The sequence below is a fragment of the Engraulis encrasicolus genome, chromosome 22 (assembly GCF_034702125.1).
Source record: "Engraulis encrasicolus isolate BLACKSEA-1 chromosome 22, IST_EnEncr_1.0, whole genome shotgun sequence".
Lineage (NCBI taxonomy): Eukaryota > Metazoa > Chordata > Actinopteri > Clupeiformes > Engraulidae > Engraulis > Engraulis encrasicolus.
Genome location: NC_085878.1, coordinates 43,138,412 through 43,164,373, shown reverse-complemented (window position 1 = coordinate 43,164,373; position 25,962 = coordinate 43,138,412). Strand labels below are relative to the sequence as shown.

The window sequence follows — 25,962 nt, the reverse complement described above, 5'->3', positions numbered from 1 at the left end:
GTTATCTTTGTTTCTGTCCTTGTTAGTTTTCCCTTTGTTTACTTTTGTAGTTAACTACAGAAAAGTGTGGATTGAAGTGTGTCTGAGCTCTCAATGAAATGAAATGAGCTACACATTATTATTCAAGTAGAGAAGGGCCATTCTTTTTTAAGTCTATGTCGAGATCTAAGATAAATAGGGAGATATCCTCATGAGCATACAGCGTTGGAACTGAGTGTGCGTGGATGTAGGGCTGCTCGATATTGGAAAAAATCAATATCACGATATTTTCCGCAAATATTGATATCACGATATTTTAAGCGATATATACGAAATTCCCAACCCCCGCCACTATTATCGTAGTGGAGTAGCACGCATAATGGCTTTCTAGTTTCTAGTGCTTTCTAGTAGCATAATGTCTAGTAAGTCTGGGGGAACGTAGACTTGAGGAGAGCGCGAGACTCGAGAGGCTTCTATTTTTCTCGACATAGAGCTAGTTCTGATGTACCACCCCTGCGTTTTTTGCTTAATCCCTTGGCTGCCATACTGCATCATAGCGTTGCAAATGACAAATGACAAAATATCACGATATATGAATTTTGATGTTGATATCACGATATATGATGAATATTGATATCGCGATATAAATATGATATATTGCACAGCCCTACATGGATGTTACTGTTGAACAACGGCCCATGTCTCAGGAGGCTGGCTGGCCCTTTCCTCATCTCTCAGAGATGGGAGACTGCAGCCAGTGGGGTGTAAGCCAAGGCTGTGTGTGCGGCTGTGTGCAGAATCCCTCAGTGGTTTGTCCAGGTCGCCACAGTGCCCAGAGAGACATGACAGGCTGTGGCGCGCAGGAGAGTGATGGTCAAAGTGACAGTGTGACAGAGTTCGCTATTATGAATGTGTCAGTGGTGTGGACTTGACTCGACTCGACTGTCGTGCATGGTGTGAAATCGTAATGAGACTGCCGCGATAACTATTTGCTGAAGGGTGAAATGGTATTGCTTCAGAAACTGGGTTTGTTTCTTCTGGCTGTTTCGGTTTGTTCTGAATCCAGGTCCTGATTAGTGCACAGTCTAATGGCTGCAGCCTTGGGGACCCTACCTACAAGGGGGGCCCTGATTGCCCAAAGGAAAAAAATTGCAGAATTGTGACAAGATGCAATATTGTAAAATTCATCTATCGTGTTGAGTACAGTTGGTAGACATGTTATCCTGAATTCCTAGGTCTTAATCATGACACTGTCTACGTAGATCCTTTGGAAAATTTCCCTTATTGGGGGCCCCACAGTTACCTGTAGCCTAGGGGCCCCAGGCCATCTTCATCCAGCACTGACTGAATCGTTTTTTTGTGTGTGTGTCTATTTCTGTCTACATATTTGCATGCATGTGCTGCGTCTCTGTCTGTCTGCTAGTGTATATGTGTGTAAGTGTGTACTGTATGTGTGTATGTGTGTGTGTACTAGTGTGTATGTATACTGTATGTATGTGGACTGCAATTAATGGTTTGACCTATGACTTTAAGTGTGTGTACGTGTGTGCGTGTGCGCGGGTGCGCATATGAAACGTCTAACACCACTCTCCTGGTCCCACAGCGCTGTGTACTGCTGAGTGCGCTCACGGCCGGTGTGTGTCTCCTGACACGTGCCAGTGTGAACCGGGTTGGGGAGGAGTAGACTGCTCAAGTGGTGAGTGGAGAGATACATTTTTATGCACATATATAGCTATGTGAATTGGAGCGTGGACGCACACACAAACAGGCATACACACACACACATATCTCTCTCTCTCTCTCTCTCTCTCTCTCTCTCTCTCTCTCTCTCTCTCTCTCTCTCTCTCTCTCTCTCTCTCTCTCTCTCTCTCTCTCTCACACACACACACACACACACTCACAGTCAGGTCCTAATGTGATCCTAATCCTCCACAGCACAAATACATAAACATTTTGTGTGTATTTCAAACGATGATGGACTTACTTTTATGTTGAAAAATACATCTATCTAACCTGTTTGAGCATGTGAAGAAGCATTTTTGCTATGGCATTTTGGGAGATACTGAAGGGGGGTCGCGGACAAAGAGGGAAAACCGGAAATCCATCCGTTAAAGGAATAGACAACCGTACTTAAAAATGAAATATGATCTTCTCAGAAGTGACTGAGATGAGATGATACATACTTCTCCGAGCGACCTCCCAGTCTATCAGATGCGCTGTCACTCCTGTTAGCATTTGTAGCTACTCAGCATGGCCAACGGTACGTTTAGGGGCTGTAGTTATATGCGACCAAAGTCTCACATTTTTCCTGTTTACATAGGTTTATATGACCATTGACATGAAACAGTGGTCATATAAATCTATGTTAACAGGAAAAACTACTCAACAAACTACTGTTGAGATTACTGTGATTTTTATTACTTGATATAATGTCTCCAACATTTCCTCTGTCATGAACTCAGAGCTCAAGCCCTGACTATCCATAATCGCAACCTGCATAGGCTAGCAGCAAATGCAGTATACACACCAGCACACACACTGCACATTTTACCTCTGTCTCTGGGGCCTCTGTGTGTTGGTTTTCTGCTGTGACTGCTTCATTTCAACAGATGGTAGTCACGTGTGAGCCTTTTTTTGTCGACTTACACTTGCACTCACCTTCACACATACTGCTCTGTACGCACTTACACACACATACTCCCGCAAAGACGCACTTGAAGGCACGCACACACACACACACACACAAACACACACACACACACACACACACACACACACACACACACACACACACACACACACACACACACACACACACACACACACACACACACACACACACTCACGCATGCACACACTCAGACACAAAAACAAAGGCACACGCACACACACACGCACGTGCACAAACACAAACACAAACACACACACACCCTCTGAAGAGACACCAGCATTAGAAATTGCCTTTTGTTTCTGTCAAAAATTGTGTGGAAAAGGTTGAACAGGGTAAGGCATTGCATTCAGTTGTTTGGAAGAAATGCCTGACAGAAATCCTCTCTGTGTTTCCAAGAGGCTTGAAACAAACTCAGAGTATGAACTCATTTTCTCACTGCTTCCCTTGTCTCATCCTCCCTCTCTCCTCTCTCCTCCTATCTCCAATGTACCATGTTGACCTGCATAGATAGTTCATCACAAACATACTGTAAATATTATGGTCAATGACTATAGGTCTATATTATTGTCAAATCAGTTTGCAATGTTTTCATTGGTGAAGCCAATACATTTGCAACAGCTTTTCACCACTTTTTGCTGGTGTTTATACACAATTCCTGAATATACCCTAAATATTAAGGTCATGAAGTAAAACTTTTGGTTTTGTCTAAATGTTCAGTGTGGGTTGCTTGTATGTAATGTGTGCCCTAAATGTTCTGAACGTTTTTTTATGAGTGGGGATCACTTGACTGCAAATCAAATCTACCTTTGAGTACCAATAAAAGTTATCTATTCTAATCCAATCTAATCTATCTAAAATTCTCGCTAAACACAGTCATTAACTCAAACTGATATGTGTTTCTCACAGTTGTGGTTGATATCTCAGAATTATGAATAAATCTTCATTCCAGATTTTGGAAATCAGACTGGGGTTTGAGCTGCTTGTCCTGAAGCAACTAGAGAATGAAAAGGCTGCAGGGCACTGAAACAGCCTATTTAATTTAATATAAAGGACTCTACATGGCACCTGTGACCTTTCGTGTGGTAATATGCATGTTAGAAGTCTACACCTCCTCCAGTGCTTTCCCAAGAGATCCCTCACAGACCTCTCATTGGTGACCTTTTACCAGTCACCACCTTGCGTGTGCTTTGTAAACCCTTTTATGTGCGTTGGTGGTGTTTATTGTGTATGGTGAGGATTAGGAGTTGTTTAAGTTCGCCATTGACTGACCTCTCAGGGAGTAGATGTGTTGTCAAGGGTTTCAGAGGTCCCTGATGCACTAGGGCAGTTTGAAGCTCGTAAATGGATATTGTGCCCATTGAGACTTTACGTAATTTATTGCTGCGTGTTGTATTATCATGTTCAACATAAATGATGCTGTTAATGCAATTCATTTGTTGTAAGCAGGTTGCAGGTATGTGATGATAAGAGAAGTTGAGCTACACATGCATAGACTTGTTTACTGATTCAAACTGATTCTCTATGTGCCAATGTGATTCTCTCTGCCCACCGATCTATCCCTTTCCCTCTTCTTTCATTTGACAAATATCTTAATTAATATTCGCCCCTAAAAAACAAGCATGCAGAAGAAATCAACAGGAACAGGGACCAGCATGAGTGCAGCATTTTGCTTTTTGTATTCCTTGTAAAAGGATCTCTATAAATCACTCATCACTTATTGAAGCCCGTCCAGTTTTGGTCTCGTTAATGCTTACAACATCCTTTGGTGAGTTTTTAGTGTAACAAAATGCTTAAAAATGTCTTGACATCATTTGATCATACCAAAAAGTATTCATTATCATTACAATTCTTATGACCATCTTCATCCTAATCACCATTAATTTTGCTTCATCCTTCATTCACCATTCGTCATTTATTCACTCTTGTGATGTGTTCAATGGTGTACTGTCCGTTCTCTTGCTAATATATTCATCATTCCAAAATGTAGGCACCTGGACAAGAAAGTCCAAGTAGTAGAGTAGCAGAGTAGCGTTTCATGCGTTCTCTTTGTGTGGAAATTGAGGTCCTGTCTATGAGTGATTAGTAGTGATGGAAATTGAGAAAAAAATGAAAAAAAAGAAACAGTAAGGGAAAAGAAACAGAAGTGAAGGCAGCAAAAGATGAAGAGATTCTTTCAGAATCCCCCCTCTACTCAGCACTGACTTCTCTGTGACTTTGGGAGCTTGAGGGAATAATTCATAGACCCTGGTTTTCTTGTCTGCTGGAATATAGTTGACCTGCCATAAGTGCTGAATTCATTCAGGGCAGTGTGTGCGCGTGTGTGTGTGTGTGCGTGTGTGTGTGTGCGTGTGTGTGTGTGTGTGTGTGTGCGTGTGTGTGTGTCTGTGTGTGTGTGCGCGTACGTGTGTGCGTGTGTGTGTGTGTGTGTTTGTGTGTGTGTGTGCGCGCGCGCGTGAATGTGCGTGCGTGTGAGCGTGTGTGCGTGCATGTGCGTGTTTGTGCCTGTGCCTGTGTGTGTGTGTGTGTGTGTGTGTGTGTGTGTGTGTGTGTGTGTGTGTGTGTGTGTGTGTGTGTGTGTGTGTGTGTGTGTGTGTGGCTGGAGAGCAAAGCAGGAAACGTGAGACTTGTAAGGAAAGAAATGTGTCACCCCTACCCCTCCTCTTGCTCTTCCTCTCCTTTTTTCTGTTCCTTTTCTTCTGTACATCCAGCTGCTTAGTTATCCCATCCTTGCTTTTCCTGACACTGCCATTGCGGCCCCTCTTCCCTTGCACTGATAGACAGGAACACACACACACACACACACACACACACACACACACACACACACACACACACACACACACACACACACACACACACACACACACACACACACACTGAATATACCCAGGAACATGAATGTATTATCTTGTTCTTTGCTGAGATGGAGTGCTGTCACCCATCTCTTCTGCATCAATGTCTGGATCAATCCCTGTCCCTATCGACCATCTACAGATGGCTAGTGAAATATGCCATGCACTAATTAAAATGATTAATTGAAAATAGGAAATCGATGTGTGTGAATTAAACGCAACAACGATCCGTTTTATTTGGTTGACTTCTTGTCTCAGAAGTAACTTGTAGCTATTGGTGACCTCTCAAAGTCCTCTGGAACTTCACTGCGCTCGCTCTCTCTCTCTCTCTCTCTCTCTCTCTCTCTCTCTCTCTCTCTCTCTCTCTCTCTCTCTCTCTCTCTCTCTCTCTCTCTCTCTCTCTCCCCCTCTCGCCCTACGACAGACGTGATGGGCTCACCCACATGCATTTATGACTGGATAAACTTTGTGTAGACATTGTAATTTTGGTCTGTCAATAGACCGGGTTTTGTGAGTGTGGTGCTGCATGCATAAGAGAGTGTGATGAGTGCACCGCTATCCTCTGCCCAAATAGCATATGGCCCACAGCAGTGGGGATGAGTGACGTGTGTGATGTGCAGGGAAGAGACTAAACATGTTGTTCCTGAACAGTATAAAGTCAAAGTCACACCAATGTGTGTTATTGTCATTCTCTCAAATTGCCAAGTTTAAAACGTCAAAATGTCCAGCCAGGTAGTGATTACAGTAGTTTGCTAATTTGTAGAGATGCACCGGATCCTGATTTTTAGGATCCTGCCGGATACCGGATCCACTGCTTAAGATCCTGCCGGATCCGGAACCAGATACCGGATCCTACAAAAGGGTTGAAACATATAGCCTAGTCGCACACATGGGCCCTTTTTATTATGTTGGCTCAAACTATTTTTTAGACTCATTGGCTTATTGCCACACTGCCTGCAACGGCCGCTTCCAAAGGGCTTTCACTCCATGCAGTGATTGGGGTTGTGAAAGACTGACTGAAAAGCCTAGGCTAGAGATACACCAGACCTTGATTTTTAGGTAACATGCCGGATACCGGATCCACTGCTTAAGATCCTGCCGGATCCGGATCCTGTGAAAAACCCTATTATCCTGCCGGAACCGGAACCGGAACCGGATCCGGTGCATCTCTACTAATTTGTGACATTTACTTTTTGTAATTGCACAGGCAGACAAGCTCCCTTATTCAGCATAGTATAGACCAATGAATTTGCAAATTGCTAGAGAGGAGGGGTGGGTTGCTGGAAGAGGTGTATGAATCATGGGCTTTTGTGTAGGACACAGCCCTACAGCACAGCTCTGCATTTGCAGAACACTGTTTGCATACTGAGGGATTTGAATTCTGACATTCAAGCGTGTGTGTGTGTGTGTGTGTGTGTGTGTGTGTGTGTGTGTGTGTGTGTGTGTGTGTGTGTGTGTGTGTGTGTGTGTGTGTGTGTGTGTGTGCGTTTATGCGTGTGTGCGCGTGTGCATGCATACACGCACATGTGTGTGTGTGTGTGAGTGTGTGTGGGTGGGTGTATGTGTGTGTTCATGAATGCGTGTATGTGGTGGTAGCACGCATATTATGTGCTGAGGTATTTTCTGCGGCCTCATTGCTTGAGCTTATCCAGTTGAAACTCACAAGTTTCTATCTGCACCCAGTGGAGCTGCAGCATCTGCCCCCCCTCACACCTATAAGGTTATATCCTGACGCGGTTCTTCTACATGAGCCTCCTCCTTTCAGACGCCCTACACTCAGCTCAAGAGCTGCCTTGGCTTAGACGCACAGACACAGAGGGAGAGAAACAATAAACGATAAAGATGAAAACACACGGCTAGAGAGAGCAATGAGTTCCAGGGACAGGAAGAAAGGCAGGTATGAGGCAGAAAAGGGGAGAGAAAAAGAGTGAAAAGAGTTTTCTTTTGGGGGGTGGCGTAGAAAGGTAGGGTACGTATGTAAGCATTGGAGAGAGGGAAGGTGGAGATGGTGGCTTTGAGGGAAGCTCTCCTCTTGAATCCCTGTCTCAAGTGTCTTCTGAAGACAGCGTTTCATGTCACAGGCAGGCAGGGCTCATATGCTCAGACCTCTGGACGGGGTCTAGGGGTGCCTCTCGTCCTATTTCATGAATGCTGAAGTTACTGTCAACTCACTACTCTGGAGTCTCCCTTTCTGTTTCTGTGTCACATTTGCTGGCGTTTCCTGACCTCTTCTTTCACCTGCTCACGCTTTCTCTCCTTTTCGAAACGCTATTCTGCCTACCTGTATGAAAGGTCAAGTCATCTATGTCATTCCAGCACGCTTAGTTGGCAGTAAAAATAAGATATTGTACTTTTTGGTGTTACATATTCACTGTAACGATAGACCACACAGCAAAAAAGGCAGGAACCAGACAGCCACTGAGAACCATAGTCAGGCTTGCACGTGTGGGATACACTGAAGCATTTCTGAAGATTTTTTTTGTCAGTGAACTGTATTTGGGTGATTTTGGATCCTGTAGGCGATTGTCTGTCAGGGAGCTCACCTTTTCAGACTGTAAGAGTGAATTGAAATACAGTATCCCGCTACAATGAAAGCACAACCCATTTGTTAAAGTATTGATCTTGTGCAAAGCTTTGCATTCTTCCAGTCATGGAAATATTTTCTTTCTTCACAGGACAAGATGGTTGTGTAACATGAGGTCAGGACATTTATTTACAGTGCATTCTGTCATTTAACAGATTCTGTCATTTTATCAGCTGTTTCTGAAGATGAACTCCTCTTTTAAATATTACCTTTGTTGGGCGGTATGAAATAATAAGAATTCAAAAATCTTTGACTGATAAATAGCTAGCAATTAGCTATTAATTTAATCATTAATTCGCTATTAACTATAAAGAATCAAACAGTACAGTAGCTATACTAATTACAAGAACTGTATTGAAAATGTAACATGCAGTATATTGAATAATAATTCATTTATAGAACAGGGGAAGTAAAGTATGGAAAAGCATTTGGATCAGAAGGAGAAATATATTTTGCAAATCTCTAAGAAAGGAACTCTGAATTTTCGAGAAAAAAGTCAACATTTTTAAGAAATAAAGGCAAAAGTTTTGACATACAAAGTTGAAATTTTTGAGAAAAAAAAGAGAAAAAAGTATTTCAAATTATGTGAGTTGTTGCATCATATGACATTGCAGATTTTTCTTTCAAACTTCTTACGGACACCTAGCAACATTTGTCATCTTAATATTGACATTTCAACATCATTTGTTTTCCTTTTTTGAATGAAACCAGAATTGTTAATTGTATAGGGCTTTGTAACATTGTAATATTTGACATGTGACACAAACAATCAGAGTTTATTCAGTGTAATATATTTTTCTGGCATGTGGTCTTATTACACAAAGGAAAAAAAGTCTTCTCATAGGTATGTTGTATCACATTGACAGTTTAGAAGTTGATTTGACAGACACAATTCCCCAAGTCAGAAAAAAATATTTGTAAAAATGATGTCCACAATATGATGTCCACAATATTACCTCATAGACATTTTCGCCATTGCACTCTCAATATTCTCTCAAAAAGTATAAAAGCACAATAAATAAGACGTGGTCTTCCAAAACATAATGTATCCAAGTAAGTTGTGAGAGCTTTATCAAATGTTAGCCAAACAATTGGCGTGACGCCATTGACCCGCAAACATAACTTACATACAGTACAACCTGTATACTGTATATGTGTACATACATACATAGGCCTATGTGTACATACATACATACTGATAGTATGTAGGTTTACTACTAATTAATATTTAAGACCAGATCCAGTGCAATAGTACATGAGTCAACTCGTTTGCAATCCTGTCATGACAAAATTCTTACAGTCCATTTCAATTGTCTTCATATCATGCTGCTTATGATAACTTTTTGATGGAACCAATCTCCAGAGTGATATTTGCCGAAATATTTCCAGAGTGCTATTTCTAGAGTTATACGTGGATTAATAATTTGATAAGTTTATATTTATGTGAAGTATTTCAACTTCAAAAGGGGGACTGACGGAATCTGAATATTGTCCCCAATCTGATACATTACATTTGGATGTCCATGCATTGTTTTATCCATGAAGGAGCAACGCTCTTAGTTTGTAAGAGGCAATAAAGGTTCGTTTCCCAATAAGCCTCTAGGGGATAGTTATGAATCACTGGTGCTGATTGCTATTGGCTAAAACTATCATTGTATGTGACATCATTCCATGTGACCTCATTTCCTGTGGTGGTCTTTTTAAATTCAGCCAGTGGCATTGTTCTGCCCATCTTGCTTCTTCTTACTTGTACCTGTACCGTTAACACCTCAGTGGGGAGAGGGGGTGGGGAGGCCTGTGGACAGGCCTTTGGGGCCTATTGGCCTCACCTCTCCCTCTCTCAAGCCAATAAACCTTGCATTTCTGAATTCCAACTATTGCACTGGATCTGGTCTTAAATATTAATTAGTAGTAAACCTACATACTATCAATACATACTGTACATACATTCATGAATACGTACATACATACATACATACATACATACATACATACATACATACATACATACATACATACATACATACATACATACATAGCCTACATAGCCTACATACATACATACATACATACATACATACATACATACATACATACATACATACATACATACATGGGTAGATGACGTGACGTGTAAATTTTGCTGTCGCAGGCTCTTAAAATTAAGGAAATTCATGCTTTCAAAATTGTCAATGCTTTAAATGATTAAACTAATGTCGTTGTTGTGAAAAAGTAATGTGTAATAAATACAGAGCTTAAATAAGTATACTTAATTTTGAGTCAAATGTCACATTTGTCCTATGGTGTGACTGAGGCAAGCCTGGTTCTCCATATTAAAACATTTTTAAATAAATAATCAAAGCTCAGTCATTTGTCTAAACAACCCTGGCATGTTTTTCAAGGTGTCTATTTTAGCAAGTGGCAATGCTTAATTTTTTTCCTGTTTTTCTGAGACCGTATGGACTAATGAAAATTTGTCACAGAAAACAATGTCCGGCGGTTTTGGGTAATTCTGTGGATAATTATCTATTGTTGAAGCTCCAGCGGTACATAAATTGTGACTTTAGACCCTTAAGAAGCCAATGGCAAGGGTGGATTTTAGATTTTTCTCTCAGAGTTCTTCAGTCAATCAATTATGTTTTGCTACCACAAGATGTATTCGTTTTGTAGTCCTTTGGTGTGACAGCCATGAAATACATTTTGACAATAGTGTATATTTTTCATATTTTTTTCTTATGTAGATGTATGAAAATGCATTTTACTAAAGGTGAAATTGTATTTCAGTTGGCAACGACATGGCTTTAAATTAACTCAAAAGCTCAAAAGTCCTATGGTGTGATGGTAAAAGTCCTATGGTGTGATGGTAAAAGTCCTATGGTGTGACACTTTGGAGTATCACACCAAAGGACAAACAGGTCACACCAATGGACTAGATATTTGAGAAATAGCTTTTAAAACAACTGGTAGTACATTTTTTTTGTTTTTTTTTGTTTGACTAGATAAATATTGTGTATTCAAATTACTTATTCCTTTATTGGCCTTTGGAATTTATACTTTGATGCATTGTTGATGAATATTTTCTGTTGATTTTAGATACTGTCAAATGATATAAAATGTCATTAATGGTGCTTTGAAACCATAAAATATAACGGTAACAGTGAAGGAAAGATCAGTGAGAGAGTATATAGAGGAGTATAGATGAATAAAGTATGCTGTGGAGAGCTCAATATACGGCATAAATGTGCTATCCAGCTTGAGATACCAAACAGGCACTGGCCACTACACACTACAGGTTCAATGGTGACAGTCATAGCATACCTACAAAAGTGTGATGGTCATGCCAAGGTCACACTTCAGTATGAGTCTTATGAGCTCTGCAGGTTACATTTAATGACCGCATGGCTGTCATTAAGAGTTACGATAGGCTGATAATCGACGATTCAAAGACTTATAAGTGTAAAGTGTGGGTCCATATTGACTACAACATTATATTATGATCAAAAGACAAAATAATCATGTTGATATATTTGTTTCTGGCTCAGTTTTGTATTTCTGTCCTTTAGCGTGACATGAATGTCCTACGGTGTGACATGTTTTAAACGCACAAATATTTGTTTGAGCTAAACAATATGTTTGATAAACACTGAATATTGCATTAGGGAAGAACAAATTATCGTCCCTGAAAAGTTAGTATAAATTCGGACAATTTTGAACATTTAAAAGAAAGATATCCCTGTTTTTCCTCGAAGGTTTCTAATAATCTCACATCTAATTAGGAAAAAAATACTTAAATGGTAATTTCTCATTAAATTAAGACTTAAAAAAATTGCAATAAATATGAAGAGTGTAACAATGTTCATAAAACTCCATCAAGCCATTTCTACATTACTTAATATATTTATTTCTTAACGTCACACCAAAGGACATATTTTCAGCAAATTGCTTTATCAACGTAAATAAATAATCAATGAATAGACCAACATTGTGACCACTTGGATTTTTTGAAAGATTAATTGCTGCACTACGTAGACATATACTTTTTTCCCTCATAAACAATGTAAACAATACGTACACATACATATATACAAAATGCATACAAAAATACATCAACATAACTGGAACACTACACTAATCCCTAAGAAGTGGGATGGAAATTTCAATGCCCATATTTCCATATTACATGTAACACATTATGGGGTATTTCCTGAGGCAGCTTTGCAGGGTAGTTTCCCTGATGTGTGAAGGTAGAGGAGAGGTTGGGTGAAACCTGTGAGTGTCATTATGAGGAGAGCAATGCTATAGTTTAGGACTAGCACTACTGCATTATATGTTTGGCAGAAGAAAATGATTGAGCTACATACCACAGTAACAGCACTGAACAGCAAAGACAGTATGGATATTAAAATGATTTTGAAGGCCCTCATCTTACCGTGATTTTCCCTTGTACCCACTCCTGGGCCAGGCTGGACAAGCGCTCGCAGGACATTCAAACAACAAAAGAGCATCACCAGGAACAATGCTGAATTAATGGCTACTAAAACACGAACTGTATGAGCCAAGTCATAAAAGGTTACCGTAAGAGTGCATCCTACTGTTATCCAGCCAAGAGAATTAGCCAATAACTTGTATCTCAATGGTTTGTACTTCAGGAAGAGTACAGGATGGACCACAGCTAGGTAGCGCTCCATACAAACAAACATCTGAAAGCAGGAGCGGGAACTGAACAGGAACATAAAAAAAAATTGTATACCCCTCAAGGCAGAAGGGTCTGAGAGAACAAACACTACAGATCCTAAACTGTAGATAATCTCTGATATGGCCAAGTTAAGAGCAAATGTGTCAGAAGTGATTCCATTTCTGTCTTTTCTGATGATTAGCCATGTCACATAGCCTTGTACAGGGACACCAAGCAGGATATTGATGGAAGCAGAAACACATTTCATAATCTGAACAATAGGCATTAGGACGGTGGTTACATTCGAGTGAAGGTGGAACATGACTGTCAGGACGTCACCTGTAGACATTCTGGGAACAATCAATTTCCTAGATTCAAACGACAAAAAACAGGAAGCATACTGTGGGTCATGGTGTTACAACTAACAACTCAGCAATTTTTAAAAAAATACCATAACTACAACTATAAAAATGTAATGTAAATGTAAATAATTCTAAAATGTTCACTGTGAAATAAAAAAATAACAAAGAGAGAGTGACGTGCGGACATTCCACTTCAATTTTTCAAATTTCTTTTCTAAAATAGTAACCTGCACATCTGTATTTGCATCAGCTTTACATGCAGCTACATTTAAAAATACCACATATTACTCTGCTGTTATCAGTGTACTCTAAATGTTGTGGAAAAACTGTATGTAAATAAATACTTGGCCGTTTATGTGACTACTGCATGGTTTAAATGCTACAAAAGTCAGACAAATAGCAAGCCATCAAATGAAGAATAATAAGTACGCTTCTCATTGATAGAACAATTCTCATTGTACAGTAGGCCTACTTAAACATGGAGAAAGTATCAACTTCACTCACCTTCAGAGGCTGAAATGTGAAGATTGTGAATGTGTCAGCGTGGTCCTGTGGTCGCTCTTTGGACACTGGATTGAGTCTAATGTGTGACTTTAATGTCTGTGTGTGGTTGATGACCTTGCATGATGTAACCTTTCCCGTGTCACGCATGACAACACTCATTTTTCATGCAAACTAGATGTTCAGGGTAAGCAGCTAATGGCAGCATATCATATACATAATATTTATTTTTATTCTTATTTTATTAAATGTATTTTTGGGGCTTTTTGGCCTTTATTATGACAGGACAGTATGAGAGGAGACAGGAAACCGCTGTGAGAGAGAGATGGGGTAGGGCTGGGAAATGACCCCGGCCGGACTCGAACCGGGGTCCCTATGGGCAATATAAGCACAAATTTTGGGGCCATATACATCATATTTATGCTTTATTTTCATAATGGTAAATAGCTATTTTTCTAATTCTGGCATATGTACATTAATGTATTTTCAAATTCAAATGGTCATCAATATATATGATAAAACATGTCTGTGTATTACAAGAAAGGGGAAACTGAGGCAATATAGGAGCATTAGAAATAGCACAGCTGTCATGCAGTAGGTTTTGTATTCATGAAACTTAAGTACTGCAGTATTGCACTACTGTATGATATGAAAAGAGGGATTCGTTTTATTTACAGGCCTACAGTAAGCTGAGTAACCTTCCCAATTCTACACTTTTTCAATATGTACAGCAGAGACAGATGCGATCAGGTGTGGGACATTCGGTCAACAGTTACTGTAACACTCCATATATTTCAGTAAGTCAAAATAACTTTCAAACCCTTGATAAAGCTGGAAATGTATGTGGAAAACTCCGCCACACATCATACATCACATCACCTAGTCTTTATCAAATTGAGTCTCCCAGTCCTAAGAGAGACTGGACAAATCCTACACTCGCAATGATAAAAATTGAAATGTGCTACTAGAACTAGAGAGGAGTAGTTCATACACCGTGCTCTTCCGTGTGGTGCGTCTCCAGTTGAATAACTTTGAAGGTGAAAAAGTGGATTGCACTCGGGTTCTTCTTTTTTTTAAATTTATTTATTTATTTTTTTATTTACATAGCAGCAGAAGTGTAGACACTGACGAAGGCAACAGCCGAAACGTTTGTCTACACTTCTGCTGCTATGTAAATAAAAAAATAAAAAAGAAGAAAAGAAGAACCCGAATGCGATCCACTTTTTCACCTTCACTAGATCTAGAGAGCACATGCACCTCCGCTCTCTTGTGGCAGGCCAGGTCTGTTGTGCAGGAGCGAACGAACCAACTAACACACTAACTCGGCCGAGCATATACAATAAGATACATTCATGAGCCATAAGTAAATGTTGGGACTCGGGCAGAAACTATTGTTGGGGCCGCACTAACAAGAGAGGACTGGAGGAGGCACTGGATAACTGCACGCTCCATGTAAACACACATCTGGAACATGGCATGTCCAAATAGTAATGAACCGTAGCAGAAATAGCTGATATTTCACTGTTTCTGGAAAATTTACACACAGTAGGAGAAATTAAATGGTGCCAGCTCTCAGAAGAGAACCTCACAACCCTGAGCTAAGTTGAGTTTGACACAGCTTGTTGGTTGCGTTGGGCCTGTGATAATTGTCCATGGGATGCAGCTGTTTAGAAGTGGGCCCACTAGGAGGTTGATGACTGAGACAGGAATTTGGCCTATCTTCCAGGTGCAGCCCTGGCCTGTGGCGTTAGTGTAGGCTGGAGGGGAAGCCTCTGGAACAGCAGACATGTACATCCTCACACAGGCTGCTGTTGAGATAATAATGCCAATGTGGTGGTATTTAAAAGGAAAAGAGGGCATTTCTAAAAGGGGCACATGCTGGTATTGTTAATAGTGACACTTGATTATCACATGGCATAAAGACATGCTGCAAGCTGTTTCTCATTTGAAACAATATACTGTGTTGAATATTTAACACTACATGTTAAATATTTGCCAATAATATCAATCAATTAACTTAACTTGATTGTGACATACTGTACATCTGTAATGTATAGATTTTTTTGGCATTTTTGACATACTGCATATCAAAGAAATCCAAAATTAACCTTATCAAAATGTTGGACATGTATGTGTTAAGTCTCTATGTACTGATATAAATGACAAAGGGAGTGTATGAACGAATACTAGTGCTTGTCATGGGCAAAGTACTTTTTATGTATGTAGATGTGATGGCTGTGAAAAATCAAAGTTTCTTACAGTGATTAATGTGTTGTTTTTTGTATTTCTTTGCATTTAAACAAAACACCAGGAATGCAAATGCAGAGTCGAGTGCTGGTATGATTGATTTTGGCCAGCTGCGTGTCAGTGTTAGAGCCACAGCACATCTTTCATGTCTGACACCATCAGGAGATGGGAGGTCAGAGAAGGGCCAGGGTACTATGGTAAAATGAGGAGACAGTGAGGGGCTATCTTGTCTGGGGCAGATGTCACCTGGTGGTCACTTGGTTGGTTGGTGTCCGAAGCAGAAATAGTGTTTGTGTGTTTTATACAATTACAGTAATACAGTAATAAAAACTGATCAAAGATTTTGGTGGAATCACAGTTGGAGAATGCAATTGGAAAGCAGACAAAAGGGCCAACGTAGCCCCACTAGTCATGTACTGTTCCTATTGACTGCAGTCATTTCCACTTTTAATGCGTCATTAATTTGTCCAGCTGTGCAAACTCTTTTTAACCCATTGACGCCGGTTGTTGCGTTACGCAACATTGGCCCTGACGCCGGTTGTTGCAAAACGCAACATTATTGATTTGTCAATATTTTCAAGACGCATGAGAGATGCAATGCACAATGTTTTGTTCAAATACACAAGAGGTGGGTGTTCTCGATTTTTTAAACATCATGTAGCAAAAAAAAAGTTTGATTCGTCGACAAAAATGTTAAACGCAATCAACCACGCTTGCTTCTGCAGACGTGGGTTGTAGCCATTTCACACAGGTAAAAAAAAGAAGGCTGTGGTTCGCAAGACAAGCTGTTACTGCGAACGTGATGTTCAATTGAAAGGTAATGAAGAAAGTTTAATCGAGGAAAGGAAATATGATTGAAGACCCTTTAGATAGGCTAGAGAGCAGGAGTGTGATTTGCTGCGGCCGCATGAAGAAGTGGGCGAGTGGCTTCCAAATAGACAGTCAGCTAGATTTCGCCCCCGACGTTACCAAAACTTCACTCCGACACTCGGGGCAATTGGCGAAGGTGCCAATATCTGAGGAAGCACGTCCTTCAGATATATTTCAGAATATTTTCACTGAGGAACTTTAGGATATGGTGATAACCTATTGGTGAGGCAGACAACGGTAGACATGCGAATTGTAGACACGCGGCCACACATCCAGCTCAAAGTGGAGCCCCGTCTCAAAATAGGATATGAAATTGCTCATCGGTCTCTCTGCATAACGTTTGGAGGAATAAAACGGCCATACTCGCCGGTGGGAGAGCAAGTGATTGCAGGCCTATCAGGCAAATGTCCCCCGATTTATGGCAGAAATGACTGCCTAATAATTATAATAATGATTATTATGATTTAGTTTTAGTCGGCTATTGTAACAGTAGCAATAGTAGCCTAATAGCAGCATTATCCTGAAAGCACATGAAACTTTTGTCAATCATTTGATTATGAGATATGAATTTTTTAAGGAATATGTGTTAGTGTTAATGCTGAATGAACATAATCCCGTGAAAGCAGATGATTTTACCTTTTAAATGCAATTTGTCCCATGTCCATATGTGTTCCAGAGGTTGAGATATTGAATTTTTCATAGGAGTTTCCAACCAATTTTTCTTATCTCAAAAAACCCTCAGGCATTGGGGACCTTTTCTAAAAACTGGCTCAGGCGCCAATGGGTTAATATTGAAACTGTTGGTATAGTTCTTTGATTGTAACCGTTTGAAAGCCATTGTAAATTGATAATGAGAAACTGGACATTACATGTAATAGAGTTTTGCGGCTGTGAGTCAGCAATATTGAAACATTCCTTCAAATTAAATGGATGGTCAAACTAAAGGCAAATATGTAATTTTGCTAGCAAATGTTGGTTGAATCTTAGCAATCTTTTGCACAGGATTTGCACCAGATTACCCTTTAAGCATGTTGTGATGCTGTCATGTCTAAAACCCTTTTGAATTACATTTTAAGACTAAAACTGGAGTTATGGGTTCCCACTAATTTTCTGTTGATGAGGTAAGGCTCTTGTGAATATTTGAATATGTCAAAAAGTGACGACTCATTATGGTGTGACAGCTCCAGAAATGCACATCATGAATGCAAATGCTGTGTGGGAGCAGACCATTGACATGATGCATGATATTCAGCTTCATCCACAATTAAATGCACTACTGCATCACTCATGTCTCTGCGCAGAAGGTCACTAGGCAGCCATGTGAAGGGTCGGTGTTTGGTGCATTAATATGGTACAGTATATGAAATGATATTTGCACTGATATTCAGGCTGAATCCCATTTCACCCCTTAGCCCTACGACTTTCCCCATCCCCTCTGTTTTGCGCATTCACGTGTAGGGGTAGTGGCTTAAGACAGAGGGCACACTTCAAATGGAGGGCTATGACCGATTTCCCCGAATGCATAGCGAATGCCTTTAAAAATTGGCTGCATCCACAGCAGCACACAAATATAAGTATTTTTGCCGTAATTTACGGTTTTACAGTGGTAATGCAAGCCCAAATGTGGGGGGCTTAGCGTGGTGTGCCACAAGGTTCAAGGTTTGGCTATGTTAAGAAATTGAGTGTGAACATGAATTGAGTCATAAAGAGCCCTTGCTTGGTGAGAGCCTTAAAGTACACACACCACCGTGTGCGACTGACTGCACATGCTTTAGAAGCAGTAGACCAACACGCACAATACTGGTGGTATCATATTCTAGGGGGCAGAGAGAGAGCAGAATTGCGATCAGAAAAATGAAAAAACAGACTGTAAGGAAACAAAACAAAAAGAAGGACTCCCTGGACAAGGAGACGATACTGCTACTGTTCCTACATTTGCATGCTCCTTTATCAAAGTGCAATGGGGAAATATGATCGCACAAAAGTTTGTAATTATGGACAAGCTCAATGAGACGCTCTTGAAAAGCTCTGCTATTACTAAGTTAAGTCAACTAACTTAACATGGGTGTGCCAACCAGTCTACTACAACAGGGCTACCTGGGGAATTTCGCGATTCATTTATTTTAGAATTTAAGCATCCAAAAAGAGAGGAAAGTTCGCTTCAACCCAAAAAAAATTTCTCCCACTTACTTAATTTTCCGTAATGTTTCAGGTAGAAACCCTTCTTCAGAAGTGAAAACACACCGAACATACCCCATATATAGAATATCCCGGTGATCACATGACCCTCATAGTAGGTATAAACAGTTGTTCTCAATAATCAGGCTCACAATCCAGTCCATTGAGTATGACATCCTCTGAAGACGTCAGTGACACTATACATTCAGGGACCAACAGACGCTTTGGCAGAAAAAAACATGACAATAGACAAACACAACAAAACATTGCATACCCCATTCCCCAGTATGTACAATTTGGCATTAGCCAGCAATTAAATCAGCAAAGATGGGTATAATCCCTAACCATAACCATAACCCTAACCCTAGGTCTTGACATCCAAGATGTTTTGAACCATTCATGTGGTTACTATTTCACTGTCACATGCAATTTCAAGTCCATAAAACAAGGCATGTGAAGACATCAGAGTCCTGGTTGAAGCAGACTTTTCTCTCTTTTTGTCTGGCTATTTATTTGTCCTACTCCCAAGTCAGAAGTTTGGATGTGCAAGCTTCTACCTACTAGAATTTAAGTATCCACCATTTTCCCTTGAGCTGACAGGCTACTGTGTGATTTGATCTGCTATATTCTCTGCATCCATGAAACAATTAAGGACATTTTCTTGAAACTTATCACAGCTCCTCCAAGACCAATTTTGTAATTTGGCTCCCAATTGAATGTGAAGGCTACTTCTAATTCAAACTATCATGAATCTGGTGGCCAAATGAATCAATTAACATTTTCATACCATTACATTGAAGACTATCTACCCTAGTACTATTATAGAAAGAAATAACAATGGGCCTTTAGTAATGCACTACAACTTGGTCATTGCCATTCTGGTAACAGCAAATTTATAACGCCATGTCTTATCGGGTTAAGTGAAGCAAACTCAGTGGGACTGAGAGGGACCTGGTGTGAAAACACCTGATGTTACTGTAGTGCCAATGTTGTTTGTTGTGAATTTAGAAATAAGGCTGCATGGCCTAACATGTTGGATTTGTCAATGAGGCGCACCATCATGTTACTTTCAATTCACACCCATCCAGCATTATTTTCTGGCACATCATTGGTGTCTGTTCTGGTAAGCCATTAATTAACATCAAACGTATGTAACTTACACACTTGAACATAATTATGACTTTCATGAATCATAATCATGAATTTCTAAAGAACATTATATGATTTTTCAGTTTGAAATTGGCATTGTCCATGGCTCAAAGGTCTTGCTTATTTGTCTTGTGCCAGTACCAACAACCACGGTAGCAACCAAGACATTTTTGAATGAACCTGCTTCACAAATGAGAACAGATGTGTCATTTGAAATGGGACAGAGATCCATTCACTAAGGCTAAATCTTTCTTAATGTCACACTTTTTAATGGACATTTTTGTGAGTGTGTGTGTGTATGCAACATGATAACCTATCATGACTGTGTGTGTGTGTGTGTGTGTGTGTGTGTGTGTGTGTGTGTGTGTGTGTGTGTGTGTGTGTGTGTGTGTGTGTGTGTGTGTGAGAGAGAGAGAGAGAGAGAGAGAGAGAGAGAGAGAGAGAGAGAGAGAGAGAGAGAGAGAGAGAGAGAGAGAGAGAGAGCATGTGTGTATGTAAGGCTGATGGTGGTACTGAAGAATGTGCTATACTTTTACTATAATGTACAATTCTGTGTATCAGGTCTTTGTGTATGTTTTGCGTTTGTGTTTATAAGCTGGCAGATGTCCTTCAGGATTAATAAAAGTACTCTACTGATGAATAAAAACAGCATTGTCACATTTGCTTAACATACTTTGATGAATGTATTAAAACGTTCAGAAATGGGTGTTCGATACAAAAATATAAACAGCTTTTATTTTATTGAAAAAGCAAGAAGTTTGTGGTTTAAAGTGTCTTTGTTAACATTTCATTCACTTTAGTAGTCAGTTATAATAGTTTACTATACCAAAAATTAACACGCATTGACCCATGGTAGATGTGGTGCTCAAACATTAACACACTAGGTTGATAATCTGTTTGCCGTCAATGCATTTGTTTTTTCAGGCATTTTTTATTCTGTTGAGGCACATGATTTCATAATGACAATACAAACTTTGAAAGATTGTGGCTGGACTGGCTTTGAATCACAAAATTATTGTGATCTCCAATCTCAACATTACCACATTTCTATGCATAAAACATATCCAAGTGACCAAAAAGTCACCTGCGTAGCCATCACGTAACAATTAATTCACCAAATGCCAATGTTCTTAAAACACAATGTGAGTAAGAGTCAAAATACTCACTGTTAAAGTACGTGTACATTATGTTGTCATTAACAAACATATCTGAACAACTTCACTGCCTGATGAATAAAAATAACAGGTTGGACAAGAAGGCACTCAAGACACTTTGAAAGAGGATAAACATGGCATAAGTTACTGAATGGCGTAAGTTATTTCACACTGGCTGTACTCAAAAATCTGTTCACAATATTGAACTATGGCTGCCAGCATAATGAACTGGGTTAGTGTTATAACGCCTTTGACTTTGACCTGATTAGCTCCTGATCTCTCCCCCATCCTGTCTCCTGGTCCAGGCTTACGCGCGCAAAAGAATATCATACATAGAAATAAGATGAAATACTACACAGCCCAAGCGGTCTCATAATTGCTTTTCAAGCAGAACCGCCCACACTGTATCTAGTCTGCACTTTGTAATAGCAGAATATGATGTAGTCCAGAGGCTTCTTGTTAGAAGGAATCTCCAAGTCCAGCCCTTAAAAACAAACTGAGAATATGTACAGTATAGTATACACATACGTACATACAGCATATATACTGTATAGTGTCGTGCTGGGTGTGCTGACGTGGTTAGTGATTCACATGACAAGGTAGAAATAGAGGTACTTTCAGATAACTTTACTGATAGACTGATGCATAGAAAGGTACAGTAATACACACTTTATCTAAGGTATTGGCGGCTCTAGCTCCGGCACAGACAGGAATGGTTCATCTGTCCAAGCTAATGAGCGGTGAGCCCCAATAAGCACAAAGACTAACTGAAATAAAACGAAACATTGACTTATAAAACATGACCATGAGAGGCAGCCAATCGGAATGCTCGTATGGGGAGAGAGGGGGGACAAACAGAACTATTCTACAATATATATGTACAGTAAACCACATACACATCAAATAAAGTAGTTGATTGGTACATTGAGAAACATAGCAGATGATAGACAGAATCCATAACTTACAGTATGGGAATTCATTGTTGCACACATAGACACCAATTTAGCGGGCTCACAGACGTTTTTGACCTCCGAAAGATAAAGGTGGAGAGGCAAAACACTCTTCTATTAGGAGATAAAAGAATTCTAGGTAACACTTCCAAATAAGGGGTCATAATTAACAGGAAAGTAGCTACAACCTAATACTTAAGTAAGGGTTAATCATCATTACTTAATGCTACATTAGACACATAAATTGTTATTAAAGCATATGTTGAACATTAGTAAGCAGTTACTTAACTATTAGATAACTATTACCTTGTGTTACAAGTTAATAGCATGTTATTATTTAACTAATAGATAAGTAAGGGCACAGTTAATAGTTAAGTAGCTATCAGGTCATACTTAAAGGGGTATGCCACTATTTTAGGGCTTAATACAGTTAAAATCGTTGGCTGGGGTTTATAAAGGTGGTAAAGTGTCTTATTTTTCATGTTAAGCGTTGTCTTGCTTTAAGAGAAGTTAAAAGATGGAGCATGTCGCTAAGCTAGTGAAAGTCAATGCATCCATGTAGCATTGCTACATGCTACACGGATCCATTGACTGTCACTAGCTTAGCGACATATTCCCTCTTTTAACTTGTCTTAAAGCAAGACAACGCTTAACATGAAAAATAAGACACTTTACCACCTTTATAAACTCCAGCCAACGATTTTAACTGTATTAAGCCCCAAAATAGTGGCATACCCCTTTAACTAAGGACCAAAATTAACATTTACTTAATACGAAAGTAAGGCATAACTAATGGATAAATAATATATAAATATTGGTGTTTGGGACCCTTATAGTTGGCTGAGGATAACTAATGGTTAATTAATAGATAGATATTGATGTTTGGGACCCTTATATTAGAGTTGGCTGCGGATAACTAATGGTTAATTAATCGACAGATATTGGTGTTTGAGACCCTTATAATAGAGTTGGCTGAGCATACCTAACAGTTAAGTAAGGAATCTACTGTGACATCTAGTTTTCACTCGGTCAAATTACTGTAATAGTGCCAACAGGAGCCATTATATAGCACGGATTTGACGTACACTTCTCAATGATGGTGGGGTGATGAGATGTAATTTTTTCATATACCACTTATTGGTTTTAATGGTAATATCCCTACAATAAATGCAGAATATTATGAAGAGTAATAGTTTTGAAGGGAAACTAAACCATTCCTTTGTGATAATTAAGTTAATGTTTGAGAATATTAGCTCCAAGAAGTGCAGTGCATGATGGGTATGCAATCTAGAGACAACAATATTTTGGTATTATTTATTCATTAGATATGCCTTGTTTTGTATTATTTGTGTTATTATCTATATAATGGCTCCTGTTGCCACTATGGTGATTTGAACGAGTGAAAACTAGATGTCACATTAGATTAATTACTTAACTATTAGGAATGCTCAGCCAACTCTATTATAAGGGTCCCAAACACCAACATCTATCGATTAATTAACCATTAGTTATCCGCAGCCAACTCTTATATAAGGGTCCCAAACATCAATATCTATCTATTAATTAACCATTAGTTATCCTCAGCCAACTCTAATATAAGGGTCCCAAACCCCAATATTTATGTATTATTTATCCATTAGTTATGCCTTACCTTTGTATTAAGTAAGTGTTAATTTTGGTCCTTAGTTAAGTATGACCTGATAGCTACTTAACTATTAACTGTGCCCTTAGTTATCTATTAGTTAAATGATAATATGCTATTAACTTGTAACACAAGGTAATAGTTATCTAATAGTTAAGTAACTGCTTACTAATGTTCAACATATGCTTTAATAACAATTAATATGTGTCTAATGTGGCATTAAGTAATGATTATTAACCCTTACTTAAGTATTAGGTTGTAGCTACTTAACTGTTAATTATGGCCCCTTATTTGGAAGTGTTACCGAATTCTACAATTTTGACCCCACCAATATTGCTGAACCGTGCACACTGCACACCTTTTGCACTATCATACTAAAAAATCAGAGCGATAGCATGGCTACAATTAGTTTTGAGCCAGGTTGAAAAAAGAAAACGTTAGTCTTAGTGGGTGGGACCAAACTGTTGTCATTATGGTAAAATGCCTCTGCCCTGCCTTGGTCAACGGTAACTGCCAAAGCCAGTCTCAAAGATTCAAGCAGAGGGCATAAAAAAACCTGCGGTGTTATTAGTGGGCCCGGCCTAGTGCCTGTTGTGGTGATCTTACAAGAACCAAGGGTGTCTTTCTTGACAACATCATTGCAAACCAAGTTAGCAACTGACTTGGTTGCAATGCAAACCAAGTCACTATTAAGTTGCTTAGTGGTTAGCAACAATGCTTTCAACGATCAGTTCAGTTTACCAGGCAAAAACATTTTGTCCACCCGGCGGGTTAATTTAGTTTACTAGGGGTAAAAATCAATTCTGATTCATTTGCACCACATGATGCCACACTTGACAATGGCAGTATATTATTCTGCTCAGTGCGAGCAACGCAGCATGTCATGGCAAAGCTACTTTTGTTACAGCTGTTAACATCTTGCTGCACAGGGTATTTTCCCAGCTCGATTAAGTAGCAGAAAGGGGTGGACAATCCATAGACACGTATTGAAAAGGAAGGCTATTGAATACACCATAAGTTTGTCCATCTCACTCTCCGCAAAGTATTTGACACAATAAACAACTGTATTGGCCACCAGTGTAAGGAACTGAGTAAGTGTCATCAAAGATATCATACGGAAGGCCTTGACTTTAAACTGATTGGCTCCTGACCTCTCCTCTATTTGGTCTCCTGGTCCAGGCTTACGCAGTGCCCTCAGCACTGCCAGACAATAGAATATCATACATGGGAGTAAAATCAAAACCAGTGTTTGCCACAATAAGCTATGAACCTCCTCCTCCATCAGAATACCTGAGATACAGCATGAAAGAGTCACAAGCCAGACGACAGCAGAACCTGCCACCCTGTATCTCAATGGTCTGTACCTCTGGAAGAGAACAGGGTGGAGTACTGCTAGGTAGCGCTCCACACAGATACAGATCTGGAACAGGGGGTGGCCAATGAAAATAAACCCCAAAAAGAATTGTATTGCTGTACCAAGAGGCATGGGGCAGAGCCTAAAAAATAGTGCCAGCAGATAACTAGTGAAGAAGAGAACATCAGTCAGTGCCAGGTTGAGGAAGAAAAAATCTGATTCAATGCTGCCTCCCACTCCCCTGATTATCAGCCACACCACATAGATGTTTATTGGTAGGCCTGAGCCACAGGTGATCACACAAACTGCTGTAGACATGTCATAAATAAGACCACTGTGGTTAGTGCCATTTACTTCACACAGTGGAGTTGTAATTGTGCTGTTTAGAAGAGGAAACCCCATGCTACTGGTGTTCCTACTACCTGTTTGAAGAGAAAGAAAACATACATGTTTTGTATGAGAAGTGTTGCAGTTCAAACCATAGATTTTCTATTTAGAAATCTTTATGAATGCAATGGATTTTTCATGATTTTGTTTGCTGTTCCATCTTATAAGACTAAAGCATTGTACTTAAAAACTTAACACCAATCTCACATATGCATGCACTCGCACGCACGCACACACACACAAACACTACATTGCAACATGTTAGATTGTCAGACAGATCACTATATAAAGTAAGTATATAAGATCACTATATAAAGTAAGTATATAAGATCACTATATAAAGTAAGTGTATAAGATCACTATATAAAGTAACCCTGCTACGGTATATACTGTATGCTACTTAGTTC

At 39.6% G+C, this 25,962-nt stretch overlaps 1 protein-coding gene across 1 annotated transcript in view; it reads left to right on the top strand.

Moving 5' to 3' along the window:
* The window catches only part of LOC134439186 (multiple epidermal growth factor-like domains protein 10), a 118,026-nt gene that overhangs the window by 6,000 nt on the left and 86,064 nt on the right, over nt 1–25,962 (top strand). Inside the window, exon 3 of the mRNA XM_063189071.1 lies at nt 1,583–1,675. Within this exon, the coding sequence (XP_063045141.1) occupies nt 1,583–1,675 (93 nt within the window). The remainder of the gene's footprint in view (nt 1–1,582; nt 1,676–25,962) is intronic.